Here is a 20,887-nt window from a genome sequence, read left to right on the forward strand (position 1 = left end):
GTTAATGCGAGTTAACTTAATTCGAAATAGTGAATTCGAATTAGCTTAATTCGAATTAACGCATTTACATAGAAAATGCGTTTCAAAATAGCATTTGAAATTTCAAAATAGCGCATCCACACAGAGTGGACTGAATCGGAGTTAAGGTTGGCCAGAACCAGTTCCAGCAGGTCAAGACTTACTGCGTGGGGCTGCTGCCTGCGGCTACCTGAGGTCAGTGCTTAAAGGGACTCTACCCCCCATCCCGGATAGCCAGTTCTCAGGTGTCTCTGCTTGCCTGTCTACCTCGATGAGGGACAGCAAAGCATGTGTGTCTCGGAGTGCTCTGGTTGTCCTCACTTGGGACACCATAGCACTCTGCAACATGGAGACAGAGCTGCTCCTGGGCACTCTGGTGCGTCTTGTGGACATGTTGCCATCAGCCTGGCTGCACTTTCTGGAGGCCCATAGGGGGGCTGTCAGTATACGGAGGCCCTGTGGGAGAGCTTCCGCCCTGAGGAGCGCTAACAATCTCTGTGGTCTGCCCCACTGGGGGCTTGTGCCTCATTCCTCCCTCACCTCCCTCCACTTACCCCCTCCCTAACCCCCCTTTCCTAATGTCAAATAAAATACACATATTTTCAACAATATACACTCTCTTTATTTAACACAACTGGGGGAGAGACGGGGGAGGATGAACCTCTAGGGAGACTGGGGAAAGGAGGTGGGAAAGGGCAGGAGAGAGGGCGGGAGAGGGGAGGGGGAAAAACTGGGAGGAGGGAGCTGGAAGGGGGAAGCAAGGGGAGGGGAAGCTCAGGGGCGGGGGTATCGCCGGGCCACATGTCTTCCAGCACAGTCGGTACGGGGGCCTTGGCGTCCCTGGGGTAGATGGGGAAGAGGGTGTGGAGATTGAGGAACGGTAGCTGGGGGCGGGGTAGCAGGCGCAGGAGCGGCATGAGGCAGAACGCTCTCCACCAGGGTCTGCAGATTGGCACAGATGGCACGACCCTGGGCAAGCAGCTCCAGCCGGAACTCCTGTTCTTCCTGCACCTGCTGCTCCATGATGCAGGTCAGGGCTCACAGGGCCCCTAGGTGCTGGTCCTGGTACCCCTGCAGTGTTGCTGTGGTGCTGCAGAGCCCTCAGGTGCGGAAGCATGTCCAAGGCGGGGCAGTGCGCCCTGCACATGCAGCTTGTGCGGCTGTGGAGAAAGAAGAGAAGTGGTCAGTTCTCCCTGGGGACACAATAGGTGAAGCCCAGCTCCCCCCACGAGGTGAGGATGACTGTGCCCTAAACTGTCAGAACCGCTGTGCTTTCACAGAGACCATGTTTGGAATGTCCAGCTATCCCTGGGAGTGGGAGGTGCCCCTGAGACTGCACCCATGCCCCTGTGCCGTGTATAGTGCGGCTGAGGTGGGGGGGAGATGTCCCCTGTCTCTTTGTAGAGGGGATGTGTGAAGGGAAGGCATCCTGCTGGGTCCTGCCCCAGGGTCAGGAGTGTGTCAGGTCTCTTCACACACGCATGTGCTTATCAGGCCACAGTCCCTGGGTGTCATGCAGCTGGAGCCATCTGCTCAAGGGTGGCATGGTACGTGCTCGCACATGCACAGGTTGCTGCATGTTGTGTGGTGGACAAGGCTCACACGCACGGTCCCTAGTCTCCTCTCCCCCCGCCCCTCCGGTAGGGGACAGTGATGGCACATACCTGGTGTGGCCTCCCTGGATGACCCTGCTGACTGGTGCTGGGACAGCTTGGGGGTCCTGCTGGCGTGGTACCCTCCACGATGACCCTCTGCCGCACCCAGGTGAGGGCCCTCCAGACCCAGCTCACTGCCCCCCGGGGTGGTGCGGGCCGTCATGCCCCCCACGATGCAGTCGAGGGTGGGGAAGTAGTGGCAGGTGTCAGCCCCTGCTGCGGCGCCGCCTCTGGTGGCCCTGGCATATGCCTGCTGCAGTCCTTAACTTTGAGGCGCACCTGCTCTTGGGTGTGCCTGTGGCCCTTTCTGGCCATGGTGGCCACAGACGGCCGCGTTCCTCCACCTAGTGTAGAGATCATGGACATTGGGGGCCTACCCCCAAACCTCAAGGAAGTCCATGATCTCTGCACTAGTCCACGAGGGTGCACGCCACCTATGGCCCCTGGGTGCTGGGGGACAGGGTAGAGGGCAAGCTGGCTGCCACTGGCTGGCATTGTGCCACCACTGGGTGAGGGGCTGCAGCTGCTGGCAGGCCTGGCTCTGGCACATGGTGTGGCCAGAATCTATCCCTTTAAGGGCTCCGGGCCTGGGGAAGGAGAAGAGTTTTCCTGGTTTGGCCCAGAGTGGCAACCAGGGGAAACTGGGAAGGGCTGGAGGCCAGCTAATTCAAATTAAGTGTTTACACAGTGCTTATTTCACATTAGCTATTTCGAATTTGGCGTTACTCATCGTAGAAGGAGGTTTACCAAATTCGAATTAAGCACTCCGCTATTTCGAATGTAACTGTATAGACGCTATTGAAGTTAATTTGAAATAACGGCTGTTATTCTGAATTAATTTTACAGTGTAGACATACCCTAAGGGAATTAACATAAATCTTCCATTATATGCTGTTTTCAGAAACTTTCAGCTATACCTAAACACAACTTGGGAGAGATTCCTTCTGTTGTTGCTCTGCCTAGCAAGTTTCAACAAGTGACAAGCTTTCAAATTTACCCCTCTGCTCAGATGCATTCCCTCTACAGGCTGGCTTCTACTCTTCCATTTGAATTCACTGTTGCCACACCCACATACTTATGAAAAATTCCATTAGATAAATCCCATAGACTGTAGTTTTAAAAAGAGCCAGGAATTCTCAGGATCAAAATTAAATTCTGGGAGAACTTGAATAATTTAACTGAAGAAATTTGTATTAAAGATGGTGAAATCTTGTTTCTACTCATTAATAAGTAGCGGTATGCAGGAGCTCCCCCAGCTTGGGAGACCATGACCAGTATTTCAGCATGCGAAGTTACCTTACCCCAGCAAGAGTCTACCCACTCTACTAAAGAGATGGACTCCTCGTGAGTTAAAAAGGAAAAAGGGCTTAAGCTGAGTGTTATGCGAAGTTTTATTTAGCAGATTCCACTTTGGTTAGGTAGAAGGTGAACACCTGTTTATAAAGTCATTTACTTACATTCTGCCTTTGGCTATCACACATGGAATAAGCACATGAATGTTACTCTGTCCTACAGTTATTTCTGCTAAGGTGAAACTTGTTTTTTTGGTGACAATCTGCATTGTAAAAAGATGCCTGTGCACTGCTAAGACTTCAGTGCTAAGACTTGTAATTATGCATACTGGATCATTCAAGGTACACATGCATCTCTTTACTTTGCTCTCTTTCATATATGCACAGGATGGAAGAGAAGAACAGATCTAGATCTCGTATCATATTCACTATGCTACCAAGCTGTTCCGACAAACGGCCCCTTTCAGCGTAACTAAACATAATAGTACATACTGCTTGAGTGCATGCAGATAATTCTCAAGATAGTACTGCCAGGGTAACGAGGCCTTTAACCGTCCAGCTATGATGATCTGGAAATAAACTTTTGAGACCCTTCTAAACCATAAGTACAGAATTCTCTTCCTTGTTTTTGTTGAAAAGCCAGCCACGAGGCCTTAACGTCAACCAGAGGAAAGTATGGTTCTTATTGCTTTTTATTGGAGAGCAACAGGCGAATATGAAGGGACTGAACCTGATTAAGAGATGAAAATACATAGCTATCATGGACAGGACTCATTGTGGAGTTTAGCAATTTCCTCTGGAACAAGATGGGTACTGGCTCAGCAGTGCTTTATGATCTATGGAGTCTATTAGCTAAAAAGTTAACATGGGTCATCTGGAATATTGAAACCTGAATTAAATCCTTCAAATGATCTTCAAGAGGACACAGCACTCCTACCAGACTTTTATAAGGAGCTGTAAGGCTATAGGGGCTTGTTTCAATGAAGCAACATCTTGAAGTCATACAGGACTTTTAAGCTTTGGTCCACACTTTCTGAAGAGGTGATGTTCCTAACAGGACAGGGTCATAAGTCACACAGCCATAAACCTTAGCCAGATGATACAAAGTCAGTGTTACCTTGTCATTACCTGGACATGTATCCAGCAACATTATACACAAGTTGAGCGGCAAGGAGAAAGAGGTCTAGTTTAACTGTCTAGATAAGCAAAAAAAGTGAGTCTTGTAACAGATAAACAACAGTGAGGAACATGGAGACACTTAGAATCAACTACAAGGCCTTACACAGCTAGCAACAAGGAATTCTGGTTATCCCTACAGAATGGAGACTGTATCCAGGAAGGCGGAGAAACTGAAGGATATTATAGAGATACAGCAGACAAAGAGCTCCACATGATCTCCCAGTGTCATGCTGTGGAAAGGTTTATGACGACCCCTTGGATATATCGTTACTGAGTAGAAACAGTGAGGTGAGTTCACCTCCACACAACACAGAGGAAATAATTTGCACTACTGTACACAGTTCTCATGTCCACTTGTTTAAAAAAAATGGAAAGTTGAAAGATCGCATGGGATACAAAGAAGTACGACAAAAAATGTTTAGAAGACTGTAAAAAGTACCTTGCAGTGATCCTTAAGGAACTAAAGCCTATTTAAGTTTATCAAAAAAAGATCAAGTGACTTGTTTATGGTGTTAAGTACAGGCAGTCCCCGGGTTACGTACAAGATAGGGACTGTAGGTTTGTTCTTAAGTTGAATCTGTATGTAAGTCGGAACCGGCATCAGCCGCTGCTGAAACTGATCAGTTTCAACAGCCGCTGAATCTGGACACCAGTTCCACTTACATACAGATTCAAGGTAAGAACACCAGGCGTCCCCAAGTCAGCTGCTGCTGAAACCGATCAGCAGCTGATTCCAGGAAGCCCGGGGCAGAGCAACTCTGCCTCGGGCTTCCTGTAGTCAGCTGCTGGTCAGTTTCAGCAGCGGCTAACTTTGGGACACCTGGGGCAGAGCACCTCGGGTGCTGCTGGCTTGGTACCAGTAGCGCGGCCGCTCCGCGGAGCTACTGGACCAACCCAGCAGCACCCCAGCTGCTCTGCCCCAGGCATCCTGATTCAGCCACTGCTGAAACTGATCAGCAGCTGAATCAGGACGTCTGGGGCAGAGCAGCTGGGGTGCTGCCGGGTTGGTCCAGTAGCGCCAAGGAGCGGAGCTGCGGGACCAACTGGCAGTGCCCCACCTGCTCTACCACAGGCCCCCGGCTTTGCTCCACGTCTCCCTGGTCTGCTGGGGGGGCACTAGCTGCGTCCCCCCCCTCCCCCAGCAGACCAGGGAGACGCTGAGCAAAGCCGCGGAGTACCCGGGCGGACCCGCGGTTTCCAGATCAGCTGAAAGTGCTGCGGGTCCGGCTCGGGTCCTCCGCCGCTCTGTTCAGCGTCTCCCTGGTCTGCAGACCAGGGAGACGCTGAACAAAGCGGTGGAGCACCCGGGGCCGGACCCGCGCCGCTTCCAGCTGATCTGGAAGCGGCCGTCGGTCCGGACCCGGGTGCTCTGCTGCTCTGTTCAGCGTCTCCCTGGTCTGCAGACCAGGGAGACACTGAACAAAGCGGCGGAGCACCCGGCAGGACCCGTGCCACTTCCAGCTGATCTGGAAGCGGCCGCGGGTCCGGCCCCCAGTGCTCTGCCGCTTTGCTCTCGTCTCCCTGGTCTGCTGGCTCTGCCAGCAGACCAGGGAGACGGGGAGCAGCTTTTCTCGCCCCGGAGAAGGCGGGCGGCGGGACCAGGCGTCCCGCTGCTCTAGTTCTCCAGGGCGAGAAATCCCAGTTCGTAACTGCGGATCCGACATAAGTCGGATCCGCGTAACTCGGGGACTGCCTGTACCTTTATAGGGAGAAAACATGAGTTACTACAGTGGTCTTTGAGCTAACAGAGAAAAGCATAAGAGGAACTAGTGTCTGGAAGCTGAATGAGACCTAAATAAATACATACCTACATAATTTAAAACTGTGTACCTCGTTTCTAACAATGAGGGTTATTGACCATTGGAACTACTACTGAAAACTTCATTTTAAGTGTTCATGCATCTTTCAGAAAGAATACCTTAGTCAAACAAGTTATCAAGCTGAACACTGGCACAAATATTGTAACCTGTTATAAAGGAGATCAGACTAGAGGATTTAATGGTCCCTTCTGGACTTTAAACGTATGGAAGTTGAAATTCATGATGTTTCCTTAAGACTGAGTCCACATTCTCCACACTAGAGTCAGAAATAAGTTAAGGCTCATGGGATGGAAAACTCTCCAGACTTTGTGACCATTTGGCCAATCTCTACAAGGACCATCACTTTTCTGCAGTACTAGTGGGAGATTACAGAAACCTACAGCCTAGAGTTATAGAATACAGACAATTCTGGATTCCTTCAAGTATATCTTGGCGAAAATAAATGTTGGTGGATTTCTCCTTATAATAGTGTAAACTCCTAGAGTAGAGACAAAGTAGCAGTATCCCAGTTTCAAACAGAAATAAGCAGCATTCCTAAATTGCAGTTTTGCCTGTACTTGCTCCAATACAGCTACCCTGCTGGCTGAAATCCCCAATAGAGACAGAAATATCTTTTCAAATCGCCAGGAAATTTTTGTTTGACAATTCTCTTCCAGGACAGCTTTCAAGGCACTGGACTCAACTACCGTATTTTCGTGCATATAACCCGTGGGTTATATGCATTTTTACAAAAACTCCTCCCCGCCCATGGGGTATACAAAATTTTTTAAACTCACCTGGTGAGTTCCTGTGCAGCCTCCAGGCGGGGGAGCGCTCATCCCCCTGGTTCCTGTGCAGCCGCAGGAAGGGGCAGGTGAGCACTCATCCCCTGGTTCCTGCGCAGCCGCCGGAACCAGGGGGATGAGCGCTCCCCCACCCCTTCCTACAGCTGCACAGGAACCAGGAGATGAGCGCTCCCCTGCCCAGAGGCTGGTGGCTGCGCAGGAACCGGGGTGGTGAGTGCCCGCAGGCCACCCTCCTCCCCCACCACCGTAAATTAACTAATATACCCCGACACAGAAAAGTCTTGTATACCCTGCGGGTTATACTTGTGCGCAGGGTATACAAGATTGAGTTTAAAAAAAAAAAAAACCACAATTTGGAAAAACTGCAGGATATATTCAGTTGCAGGGTATATCTGCTTAATCAGGTCATCAGAAGTTTTAAAAAACCAGAAACTTTTTTCTTAATCAAAAGGCTTACATTTTCTCTCAGGGGCAGACCTTCAACCTTTCAGAGCTTTCATCTTTTCAACCTTGATTTAAATTTATTGTCTGGTTGGGAAACACACACACACACACACACACACACGACAAAGGACAGAAGCAGTAGGGGGAAGTAACCTCACGCACATATGGAATTTACACACTAGGGATGGTAGTAATTTCTCACAAAGTATTCCTTACACCCTAACTCTAAAATATGGACCTTCAGTTGCCAAAAAGGTAGTGATATCTTTCTTCTGCTTCTGAGAGAGAAAATGAAAGTGAAAGAATTCAATCCTTATTAGAAAAAGAGGTATGGAGCACCCAAAGCTGTCATGCTCCAAGGCTGCAGTCCAGCACCATTTTATTATTCTATATCTTCGGGGGGGAAAAGGTGGCCTAGAGGCTTCAAGTCAGCAAAGGCTTAAGCCAGGTGGAAGTATAGTGATGGCTCTTTAGAGGTGCTACTCACAAGGGAGGTGAAATTGTAATTAATTGGCTAATCGAACAGTTGATGCAATTTGCATCAGCTGTTCGATTAATCAATAAGGCCGCCTCCACCTTTGAAGTGTAGCAACAGAACGGAGTTTCAAAGCAGCAGCGACCATGGGCTCCATGTGGTGCTGCTGCTTTGAAATGCCACCGGGAGCCCCGACATCAAGTTCCATGCAGTGTTTCAAAGCAGCAATGCTGCATGGAGCCCAGTGTCAGCTGAGGACTCCCAGCTGGCTCCGGGCTGCACACGTTTCAAAGCGGCAGCACTGTGTAAAGTACACTGGTAAACAAGTTGATTCCTCCCCTCCTTCTCCCCTCCACAAATTGCATAGTAAGTTGTCCTATTGTGGGATAAGCACTGTGCACATTTAAGTCAATTCTTTGACGCTGATCTCAAATTAAGCTTCAGTCCAATTGTGAAGGAAGAAAAAGTGCAATTTTTTACTTGCATTTTCTGTTTACATGTATCTCACTGATCTAGGTATATTGGAAGATAAATGCAAAGAGCACAACAAGGAAAAACAGAGTGAGATGAACAGGAATAAGTCAGTTGTCTTAATGGTTCCATTAATATTCTCAATGGTACTTTAATTGCAATTGTATGCAACATCAAACACTGTTTTAGTCTGATCCCAGGCCAGATGCGAGGAAAAATCTAAGTACATTCACTCTCAGACTGAAGTCATTATCTTACCTCCATGACAGCAGAAGATCTTCTCATCCACAATGGCTGCAATAGGAAGACAGTTAAAGCAGTCTGTGAATGTCTTCCAAAGTTTAATATTAAATCGCCGTTTGCCTGCAGGAAAAGGATATTCTATTATGGAAGGAATTGTATAGCCCACATACAACGTGCATTACCTATATCTTTAGGAAGGGTGTGAAGTCTGAAAGCTGAATTATTCAAGTTTCCTAAAACCTGTGAAGATGATTACGTTAAAGCATTTCACAGTAAGTTTACTTCAAATAAGACACACATTGAGATAGAAGATGTGTTTCAAAATAATTTAAGCTTTTGACAGACTGCTTTGGGAAATTCTTGCAATGAAATAGTAATTATTTGGTTAAAGATGGCATACTTTCTACTCCTATAAAGTTTTTAAATAAGAGAACTAGAAGTTTTTGCTTACATTCATCATAGAATCCATAGATACGATTAATGCTAGCACACTCATGGTTTCCTCTTAGGAGAAAGAAGTTTTCTGGATACTTGATTTTGTAAGCCAGTAGTAAGCAGATGGTTTCCAGAGACTGCTTGCCTCTGTCTACGTAATCTCCCAGAAAAAGATAGTTGGCTTCCGGTGGGAATCCTCCATACTCAAACAATCGAAGTAAATCTGTATATTGCCCATGAATGTCACCTGAGTAAGATAAATTTAAATAAAAGATTAGTACAAAATTTCAGTTAAGCATTAATAATAAAGACACTGAATTAATACTTCTTTCAGAGTGTCAGTTACTAACTGAGAGGCAGTTGACGTATTCTGGCAAGACCTTTCAGATTGTCTGTTGAAAGGATAAAGACAGACAAAATTGAAGCACTCAAGTCCATGGAGAATACCCACAGGATTTCCAGAGAAATGCAGTGTCAGTTCCTGCAACATTCTAAAGGGTACAGAATCGTCCTAACTATTTAAGCGGTGCCTGGAAAAAGGAGAGACTAATTTATTTGTATAATAAATACTGAGGCAGCGTGCACCAGTGTAGGGTGCTGCAGGATGGGTTCTTCCCACTATTGTGGTGGCTGCCCCCGAGGTTCCTGGTCTCTCCCCCCTGCTAATTCTTGGGGAAGAAGGAGGGAGAAAGTGAGTAAAAGAAGCTCTCTTTCGTGGCTTTCCTGGGGGGTGAGGAGGCAGCCCTTTTCTTTGGAGAGCCATCGTGGTTAGAGGCGGCGTCTTGTGCCCTGGCAGGCTGTATAGCCTTAACAATATTCTCAGGTGGAGCTCTCTAGCTTTTCTCACTCTTGTCGTCATGCTTGAACTGTACTTGTATTTGTGGGTTGTGGGCTTCCCCCAAACAGAGGGAATGGCCATCAGATACTGGTATGGGCTCTCGGCAGTCAGAACATTTCTTAAAGCCAAAGAAGGGGAAAACTGCTTTGCAATGCTCCAATTTGCAGTTCTGGGTGACCCATCATTAACAGTGGAGCACCATGGGGACATCACTTGAAGAATCAACTGATTCCTGGCTCATGCCAAGTTCTCTTTCTCTCCCACCATTGCGCTTGTGCTTTTTAAACTTAAGAGCTGCCAGGCTCTTAATACATTTAAAAGGCAGAGCCGCAGCGGAGTTAGCTCCCTCAGCTGGGGGCTAACTCTGGTGCAGCTCTGCTGTTTCCCTCCCTTATCAACTGATCAACTAGTTAATGGAAATTCCAAGATATCAAGCGTATAATAAAACAAAGTTTTACATTTTGTCTGAAATTACAGGCCCACAGTCAAGTGTTGAAAGATAACTGGACAATATTTTGCAGAAGCCATTTTGTAAGCAGGCCATAAGTCCACATTTAAAAATATGTTCAAGATGCCGGATACAAGTTTTGAGTTGAACTGTAAGTCAGATCTGAAGTCTGCCAAAATAAGAACTATTTAAAAAAAACGGAAAATTGGCATAAAGTGAATATTTATTATATGAAAGGTACTTGCTTATGCAGCCCACATAAATCCCAAACAGAGTTAATTTAGCCCTACATTTTAATCTGATTTGACAGTACAAAAATCTCATCCCATTGTAGCTCCTTATATTTGACAAATCAGTAGGTCAGATAACTAGTGTAGCTGCACATGGCTTTATTAATTTAAGACCAATTTAAAAATTTCTCTAATCTCCATACACATCAGAAACAGCTTAATGCCTACATCGTGTTCTTCTGCAAGTTATCATTACTGAAGTTTAGCTTTAGATTGGTTACCCCCATCATTTTCCCTGGGGAACACCTTCAGATAGGGTAGGTCCAAATTTTAGCTGGAAGAAGGCAGGGCGGTTTGCCTTGCCTAATGAGTCACCTATGTCAAATCAATCTAGATATAAAATATTCCTTTACATAATTTCATTTTGGCTTTTTTTTTTTTTTACACTCAATTTATTGTTCATACTAAGTGAAGTACAAAGGAGCAAATCAGATTAAATTTGAGTTAAGATAATGTGCAATAGGCAAAGTATTGTAACTAGCTATTTAACATGAATTTGCCATTAATATTAGGATATTGGTAATCAGAAAAAAGTCATAGCACAAATTAGGAATGTTGATTAGACCGGTCATTAGAAACCAAGGGTGGCTCATGAAAGTTTATGGGAACACACACACACAAGCAAGTTCAAACTATGACACTTCAGTATTAAATACTCAATTCAAGAAATTTAGGACTTTTAAAAGGCAGCATCATAGCATCCTTCATTATGTGCAGCACTTCTTCCTCATTCAGAAAGCGAACAAATTTTGGGGTATTTACTAGCTGGTGTTGGAAACTATACTGTGCTTGTACATCTATTACTGCAACACTTATTTTTAAAAATCATTACTAAATGTTGTTTTTGCAAATATCCAGCATTAACTTTATAAAGACATAAATAAGCAATTAGGTGAACTTTAAGTCTTCCATAAAGCTTGAAGAGTTCACTATGTAGAACAAAATCAAATTGCTTTAATACATCCAATTTAATTACATAAGACTAAGTTTTAAAATCTCTCTCTATATAAAAACATTTTTCCTGTGGGATGACAGAGACATCACATCACATCACTCTGGCATCCCACAGGCTCCACCCTCCTAGGCTTCTGCCCCAGACATTGTTCAGGGATGGTACGATGTGCTCCAGGGCTGTTTGCTTGTACCACTGTTATTCTTGGCGTTTACAGGCTGCTGGGCCAGAAGGGTCAAGAAAAGAGCCAGGCTCAGGAAGCGGTGACCGACATCCCTGGCTGCCCTATCCTCCACCATGTCCCAAGTGGCTGAGTATTCAGCCCAGCGCCAAGCCACACCACTGAGACCTAAGCCCAGCCCCCAGACTGCCTGCCTGCCTCCCTCCCACCCACTCAGCCACATGTGGGGCTGCAGCAGCAAGCTGTGCTTCTGCAAGGCAGGCGAGGAAGCACCCAGCAACACTGACCTGAGTGGCACTGGCACTTCAGCCCTTAACCCTCCCACCTCACCTGCATGGTTGGAGCATTAGCGCTGGCTTCCCACTGTTAGGGGCGGGAGAGAAGAAGCACTCCCTGTCCTGGGCTGGGGAAACAGCAGCATGCGAGCATGCTGTCTGGAGCCTTTCCCTGCACTCCTATTGGCAAGCTCCTGCCTAACTGGAGTAGCTGGAGGCCAATCCTGGAACCCACACAGGGTCCAAAGACAAGCAAGTGCCCTGATCACCCTCATGCCCAGACCCTGCACCCCCAGCTCATCACTCAACGCCCACCCAACCCATTTCTCTTCCCTTTCCCTGGCCAAGCACCCTGCCCCCAAGCTGCTCCTGTCCCCTACCTCCCACCCACACCTCCTCTCACACTCAGTCCCTCCTGCACCCCATCTCCTGTCCAGATCCTGCAATCCCATCCCTTTCCCACTCACTGGCAGCTTTGTCCCACACACTGAACTCATTTTTGACCCCATCCCGGACCCTACAAAATCCACTAACCCTGGAACCTCAGAACAGTTAATCTGGCCTGAGGCCTTGAACCTCGGTTCTCTCCCTCCCTGGGACTGGAGCACCAGGGAAGTGAGGTGTTTCAATTGGGGGACACATCATTGAGGGTTGGGTGGGATTAGAGAGATTTCCCCCCCTTCTCAATTGTGTGGTCCCCAACTGATTTTTCAGTGGGTCAGCGGCCCCCCAACCCAAAAAAGGTTCCCCACCCCTGCCATTGTCTTTATTAATGCTGAAACCTGTGTGTGTTGGACAGAATATTTTACTTTATTTAAAAATGAAGCCTGACCAACAAACCCCTAATTGGGGCCTACCCCGCATCTGGCTGCAGCTTCCTGACCACAGGGCCTGCCCCAGGCAAGGACCAGTCCCCATGTGACTGCAGAAAGGGCTAGTGGCAGCCCCCCTCCTGCTATGGCAATGGAGGAGAACTGGCAAGCATAGAGAGCAGGCAAGCATAGAGAGCAGGGGGCACAGCCCCCTAGTTTCTTTTCAATTGCTTTAAATGAATGGGACTATTGCAAGAATACAATTGAACTAAATATATCAGTTAAAGAACTTTATATTTTGCATAGAAATTTGTTTTAAAATGTGTTATATAGAAATGTTTATGGTGTGCTTTAGTGTTACTCACTATTTACAGAAGTAATGAACTTGAAATTAGACCAACACCCAGTATAGTGGCTCTTCTCCAACTGGAGCCACACAATTAGCACTACTAACGGCTAAAATTAAGCACACTCCACCTTAAATGCTAACAGTATTTCAGAGGAAATGCTCTAACAACTGTTAATCAGTTCTTCAGTATTAAATAATCAATGTAATTTCTTAGCAAGCCAGCGAAGGCCATTTTTGCAATCCATATTGCACAAGCCCATTTGGCATGTCACTTACAGGTCAAAACAACCACAAAATCATCTTCAATTTATTAAGTTTCCTCCTTTTACAGTAAAAGGCCAATTCTGATACACGCACTTGATACAAAAGACAACATACAAATTTACATACCACAAATTTTCAGGGGTGCCTCTAGTTCCAGGAGAATAGGCTGGCTAAGAAAGATTTCTCGTGATTTTATACACAAACCCCGAACTTCTGCTTCTGACATCTGCACGATCTTGCCAGGACGACATCCTCGCACTGAAACAAAATAATTTTTTCCACATAAATATCACCAAAGCACACTTTCACTTAGGACCGCATTGTGGACATCAAGCTGCCACGACTGGCCTTTTAGCCACACATTTATACTTCTTTTATCCGTATGGCATAATACACTAATGTATTCTAGACTACTGTTGTGGGATGAACATGAGAATCTGGAGTTTACAGACATCTTTACTGCATCAAGTACTTGCACAATTTAGTTTGCATTTTAACCTTGATCTGAAAAATTGTGTTCTAGGACGGTCTGTGTTAAAGCAATGTTATAGAAGCTTCTCTAATTAAGCTTTCAAAAGAGGCTTAAGACTGGCCTTTAAAAAAGTTTAAAGTATCACACAAATATGTCTGACTAGTCTCCACTTCCTATTGAAAAGCTAGTTTATTTCCTGCTTTTATGAAAGAATATCTACCGGGGAGTCTAATACTTAATTTCTTTATTTTACACACCAAGGGTCCTTGTATCTCTTCATTCTCCCTTGGTTGCCACCCTCTCATTTCTTTCTATTGAAGGGAGTCCCTGCAACTCCTGTGTTTTGTCCCTTATGCCTTGAGGCTCATGACCCCCATTCTCCCTCCCACCCATGACCCAACCAAGGTCTTGCTATTTTGCACCCCCATTCCAGCAGTTGTGTGGATAGCACCAGTCCCTTTCCCATACCTATATCCCTAAATCTCCTGCCCCTTTAAGGTTTATGTACTCCATGCCAAGATCTCACATACAGTGTCTCTTCTCCCCGAGAGAGAATTCAAGACGGCAATATATTAAACTGTTGCATGAATGGGTGCAAGTGAGATGGTGAAATGCAATAATGAATTCCATCAACCAGTTTTGATATATAGATAACTGCATAGGAGCTTGAAGCTGTGGCTTTACTAAACCAAAAAGATGCTTGTATCCCCTGTTTCTCCCTCTTTTGGGGTCTTGATTTCCCCAGCATTCAATAGGTTCTATCCACTGGATGTCTTGGTCTTGCAAGCTCAGCCAACTAACCGAACAGATTACAGAGTTTTCCACAAGTTAGCTAGAGAAAGGATATTTCATCCTATTTTTCAAAAGCAAGATCCAGGAACTAGAAGAAACTGACAGGCTTTCTAATAATATTGGATGAGAGAATAGTCAATGGTAGATCAAAACTGCATGCAAGCAAAGCTAAAGAATTCTCCTATAGTGGATGAAGAACGGAGTATACAAAGATAGGATCTGAAAACCCCTTAGTATCTGGTGGTCAATACTGATGAGACTGTTTAAGTGAAATCAAAGAGGCTGGAAGAGACAGAGATAAAGATTTCCAACAGCTCCGGGAGGAAAGGGGGATGAAAGACTATCACTTCTTGACAGGGATAGTGGAAGATAAATGCCAGCTTTCTGAGGGTATGTCTCCATTGCAGTTTGTCCAGGCTTCCTGTTAATCTCTGCCCCAGGTTCAGAAGGACTTTAAGATGAGGATATAGATTAGAACCCAGCTCCATTTTAACCATTCCAGGAAACCACCACTCACTTTGCAATGAAGCCAAGGCGGGGGAGGCAGGGAGAGATCAAAACCAAACCTTGAATGCTATAGTAGTCCTCCAGTGCCTTTAAGTTGCCCTGAAAGTCTAGGAAAGAATCCCAGAGCAGTGGTTCAAGTGTTTTGGCCTGTGGCCCACCTCACTCAATGCAGTCCACCAGCTAACCACCCATGATATCAAATTGCCTTCACTTATCCCTAAATAACCTTAACTACAAAATTATTCATATTAGGCTACTAAAGCATAAAAAATTAACTATGTAGCTAAGGGGGCATATAACTGGTAAGAAAGGAAATATTAATCAAAGTAAAATTAAACAGATTAATTGCTTTATATCATGTTAGTGTCGCAAACTTAGTTTTAAATAAAGATATTAATTATGTCCAAAACAAAATATTTCAATGTTGTCTATTTTATGGTAGGGTTTGGTAGCCTTTTTTGGGTTGGGGAGCAATGTGCCACAGAAAAATAAGACAGGAGGCAACCCCTACACCAACCCACACAACTGTGGCCCTCAACTGAGACCTCATTCCCCTGGGGCTCCAGTTCCTATCAGCTGCAATTCCAGCCAAGGGGAGCAGTGAGGAAAGTCCACATGCTGCCATTCCCCCAGCTGGAGGGAGGGGAGATAGCAGCACATGGAGTCACTTGCACCACCCTGTAAGCTGGATCTGGTGGCAAGGCTCAGGGCTTTCTCCCCCGCAACTCCCACAGCCCAAGAGAAGCTTAAGCACTTAAACTTATATGCGACTAACACACAAGCAGTCTTGCGGAAGTCAACAAAATTATGCATGTGAATAAAGTTAAGCATGTACATCAGTGTTTGCATCATAAGGAACAAAAAAATGTGTTAAAAGATTGTATGCTAAAGTTTGTGCCACTTAATTGTTTCAGTGTTAACAAGAGGGTGGACTTTCAATTCATAAACAGAAGTTCATTAATTTTATTCACTGGTTAAAAATGTTTTCAAAAACAGAACCTAAAATTAGGCTTAAACCACATAGCACTTAACCAGGATATTTTCAAAAGCACCTAAAATTATTAAAAAGCACAAGACACATTGACTTAAAACTGAAAACCCTGATCAGTTACAGCTTTGGAAGGCAGCACAGACTAGAAACCCAACAAAAGGGAATTTGTTTAGTAATTGTGTTTGTTCTGTTCTCGCACTATGGATAAGAACAAGGTTCTGGATGATCATCTGTTTTGGGGTTTTATTAAGCATGAAACTCAATAAAAAAATAGTGCATAAAATCTGAAATTCCATAATCAAGTAACTTGTACAAATACCACTTTTGCAACTGAAAACTTTTATAAAGAACTAGCAACTTGTAAACAAAAAATGAATTACGTTTTCATAACATTGACAAACTGATATTTTGCAACAAATCATTTTTATCCACTTTGTGTAACTTCAGGCATATTTCAGATTTACCTATAAAAGAGACAATGAACACTCTCTTGATAGAATGGAAACAAGCTTACGGTCTTGGCTACGCATGGAATTTCCCCTGAATAACACCACATATGGATAAGTTCATTCTGGAGAAATCATGCCTTATTCCAAAGGAGGTTAAATTAAAGAAGAAATATGGCATGTTTACTCCAGAATAAGAATGTGTCCACTCATTGAATTAATCAGGAAAAACTGTGCAGACAATCCCTGAGTCACCCATATGTTTTATTCTATTAAAAAAATATTTTAACCACCAGAGCTGGGTTCTCCCTCCTCTTATTTTCAATTGTAAGTCAAGAGTTCAGCATAGTAGTTCCAAAAGTTGCTTCAAATCCCAAAATCAAATCAAAAGCTCTTTTTTTGAAAGAGGAAATCACTTGGGGTGGGCAATCATTTTTGCTAGGGGACCACTCCAAAAATTTAGTAAATGAACAAGGGCCACATTCTTCCATAATATTATTAGAGGTGGTGCAGGATCTGGGATGGAGATTGTGAGCAGGAGGGAGCTCAGAGTAAGGAAATGGGGTACAAAGACGAGGTGTGGGGTCTGGGAGAGTTTAGGTGAAGGAGGGAGTTGTGACCTGGGGCATATGATTGGGTACAGAAAGGAGTATATACAGGGCTGGCCGCACTGTGGCGAGCCCTGCTCGCAAGCCGTGCTGTCCAGCGATCTGCGCATGCGCAAATCATCGGAACCCAGCTCTTCCGGGTTACCATCTACTCGCCATGGGCGAGTAGATTGTATAATCTGTTGAGCCCTGAGTATACGTACAGGAGAAGATTCTGACTTGGTGGAGGGATACAGGAGGGGGTGCAAGGGTTTGGGTTGAGACCTAGGATAGGGAATTGGGGTGCAGGAGGGAGTGCAGAAGGAAGTGCAGAAGCTTGGGGAGCAAAGGCTGAGCTGCCAAGTGTGGGCTCTTGATAGAAGGCGCTTATTCTAGACAGTTCCCAGCCAGCAGCATAATGGGAGCCTCAGGCAAGGCTGCCTGTCTAAATCCCTAGGTCACTCAAAGCAGCTGACTTTGGGGGCCATGTATGTTTGTGTGCTGCAAGACTCCCAGCCAATCGGAGCTGCAAGATTGTGCAGAGGGCAGTGGCAGCATGCAAAGCCACACTCATCCTTCCAAGAGCTTGCAGCATACAGAGACAGTCACAGCCCTCACAGCTGGCTGCTTTGAGGGCACAAAGGCACAGAAGGAAGGAAGCCTGCCTGAGGCTCCTGCTGGGATGTGAGTATGGCATTCCAGATTCAGTGAGTCAGATCTGGCCTGCAGGCCATATTTTGCCCACCCCCATTGTAAGTAATGTAACTGATTCCAAACTGATCAATTTGAATCAGGTGCACAAACCAATTGTGTAGGCTCACATGGATAGTTACACCTAGGCTTTGTCTACACTGCAGGGATTTTGCGCACGCAGCTTTTTGCGGAAGAGATCTTCTGTAAAAGCATCTTGTGCAAAAGTGTGTCCACACCTCAAAAGCACATCGCAAAAGCAATGTGCTTTTGGGCAAGAAAGCATCCACAATGCATTAACAGAATGGCCATCAGAACACCTGTGCTTTCTCTGATGGGTTCCTTGTGCAAGAAATCCTTTCGGCGCATCCATACATGCCTTTTTGCACAAGAGTTGTAGAGCAAAAAGGAGTTATTCTGCGTGAGGAGAGGAATAACTACCAGCAAAAGCTCTGTCCTGTTGATTTACTGTATTTTTGTGTGTGCAAAAACACGCTTGAGGTGTGGACGCTCCAAGGTTTTTGTGCAAAAACAATTGTTTTTGCACACAAACCTTGTAGTATAGACATCGCCCTAGAGTTTCTTTCTTGTTCTCTATCAAGCATAGAAGACAGGCTTAGCAGAAAGAAATATTTAGGTAAAGTTTTCTATTACCCCCTCCACTGAGGCCTATGAAGGCCTCAATTATTTCAGAAAATTTTTTCTTCCTATTTAGCCTCTAGAATAGTGGTCCCCAAACTTACATCACATCCCTCTCTGACCCATACTATAATCTGTCCATTCGTTCCCAAGAAAGGAGTTAGGGTTCCACCAAGCCTCACCCCCAAAATATTCCTCCATGCCACTGGGGGGCACGCCCCACAGTTTGGGGTCCACTGCTCTAGAAAGAGTGGGTCAATTAGTTCACAGAAATAATATGTTCAAGTACCTGAGATACTTACTGGGTTAGGTTAAGCTTATTAAATTTTGCATCTACTTCTGAAAGTAGCGATGCCAGTTGTTAGTTCTTTGGGGAGCAAGTTTTCTAAACCAATTCCTGGAAAAAGCATGCAGTATCATACTCAAGTTTTGTCATTCCAATAAAACAATTGTTATGGGTGGTCCTGGCTATGGAGAGGAACCAAGTTTGAGACAGCTAGAGCTATTACCATAAAGGATTTCAATAAAACCTAGTTCCATGTAGACAGCAAAGCAACATAGCAGCCTGTGTTGCTAAGCATAGTGGCATTTTGTATTAACTGTTGCTTTTATGGAGGCATGTAGCCTTGCTAGCATCCAAAGAGCAAAACAATCCAAAAAGAGATTGAACAAGTTTGTGTATGCCAGCCCCAGGGATGGGGCCTGCTGCCACAGCAGTCTCTCTTGGCACCCCCTGCGCCCCCGCCCCCCCCCCCCCCCACACACAGCTGCCTCTGAATGCAGCAGGGGGAGTGGGAAAGAACAACAGGCAGCACCACAGAAACAGTGCTGGGGAGAATTGGCTTCTGTTTCCACCCACCATTCCCTTTACACCCTTGGATACAATGGAAGGGGTGGGGGAGAAGAGAGTATGCGAGTAGTTGACTACCTGATAAGCCTAGGTTTATCGGGTAATCAACTACAACAGGAATGTAAAAGTCTACAACAGGTTCTTGGGTCAAAAAAGACCGCCCAGTAAACTGATCAAATATACTATAGCACAAAATATAAACAAGAAATATCTGTTCTATTGATGCATGCCAGCTGCAATACTAATCAAGAACAAACAAACATCGCCAACATCACATATTTTGATGACAATGAAAGATCAGATCTATATTTTTCTAGCTGCTATGTCTGAATTAGGGATGTTAGCATATAGTTGTGTACAGGGCTCGACAAATAATGTAATCTACTTGCCCAAGGCGAGTAGATTACAACCTGGAAGAGCATGCACAGAACGCAGAACTGCACGGCTGGCGAGCGGGGCTCACCACCACTTGGCGAGCCCTGGTTGTGTAAATGATTAACCAAGAAGCCTGGGTTTATCGGTTAATCCTAACGACTACAAACACTGACCCCCACTTGCTGCTTCTGTATCATAGGCAGGGATGGGGGAGCAGGTGCCCTCCCACCCCTGCACCGCTGCCTCTGATAGAGAAGTAGCAGCATAGATGGTGACGGGGACAGGCGGGAGCCGATATGCCTGGGGAAGCCAGCTTTTAAGCCAGTTTTCTGCCCATGCCCACCCCCCTTGCTGCCTCCCAGAGGCACTCACGCTGGTAACCTCTTCCCTTATAATGAATAAAGGCTAAACCTCCCAAGTGCTGATAGTTCTCCCATGCACTCCCACAATTTCCCTCATGCATGTAGAAAGACAGACGTTCTCCCACAATTCACAGAGGAGAACCAATCAAAGCAATACAGCAGAACAAAGAATCAAATAATATCCCAGAAGTCCTAGCACCTGCAAAAAGCACAGCACTGCTGTCAAAGCAGCCACTCACACCCAAACTAGGACATGCAAATAAAAGCCTGAGAGTATCCATCAGTTAAATCTGCAGCAAGAGCCATCCTAAATCTACCAGGAAAAAAATCTTAGCCTCATTTTTCACTATGAAATTGATTTAGTGCAATTTCAGTTCAATACCACGCTGACAAGATTCAAGGGCATTCAAGAATTCTAGATATGGCCACAAATGCTTTTATCCTGTTTTAACCTGTTACTGAAGTTAGAAAAAACAAACGTCCAAAACAACCAAGAGTGTAAGTTTATTATTATACTTTACTAGTTTGAGTAGATTTGAAACTTGTTACAGTAAAACTCCGATGGTCCGGCATCTGATGGTCCGGTACTCCTGATGGTCCGGCACCATCGGGAACCCGGAAGTGCTCCAGGCAGCCGGACCATTGGAGCTGCTCTGCCCCCAGCTTCCCTGATTCAGCCGCTGCTAAAACTGACCAGTGGCTGAATCGGGGAAGCCGGGGGCAGAGCAGCTGGAGTGCTGCCAGGTAGGACCCGTAGTGCTGCCCCTTGGGGCTGCAGGACCAACCTAGCAGCACCCCAGCTGTCCCCAATTCAGTCGCTGCTGAAACTGACCAGCAGCTGACTCCAGGAAGCCCGAGGCAGAACTGCTCTGCCCCGGCTTCCTGGAATCAGCCCCTGATCAGTTTCAGCAGCAGCTGACTTGGGTACACCTGGGACAGAGCAGCTGGGG

At 45.7% G+C, this 20,887-nt stretch overlaps 1 protein-coding gene across 2 annotated transcripts in view; it reads right to left on the reverse strand.

The window, feature by feature from the left end:
• The window catches only part of PPP1CB (protein phosphatase 1 catalytic subunit beta), a 53,096-nt gene that overhangs the window by 14,801 nt on the left and 17,408 nt on the right, over positions 1–20,887 (reverse strand). For both annotated transcript variants that reach the window (XM_075925367.2, XM_075925368.2), the window contains exons 2-4: positions 13,353–13,484; positions 8,834–9,064; positions 8,398–8,502 (exon numbers count right to left, since the gene is read on the reverse strand). In XM_075925367.2, the coding sequence (XP_075781482.1) occupies positions 8,398–8,502; positions 8,834–9,064; positions 13,353–13,484 (468 nt within the window). The remainder of the gene's footprint in view (positions 1–8,397; positions 8,503–8,833; positions 9,065–13,352; positions 13,485–20,887) is intronic.

The sequence above is a fragment of the Pelodiscus sinensis genome, chromosome 3, assembly GCF_052426305.1.
Source record: "Pelodiscus sinensis isolate ZL-2025 chromosome 3, ASM5242630v1, whole genome shotgun sequence".
NCBI lineage: Eukaryota > Metazoa > Chordata > Testudines > Trionychidae > Pelodiscus > Pelodiscus sinensis.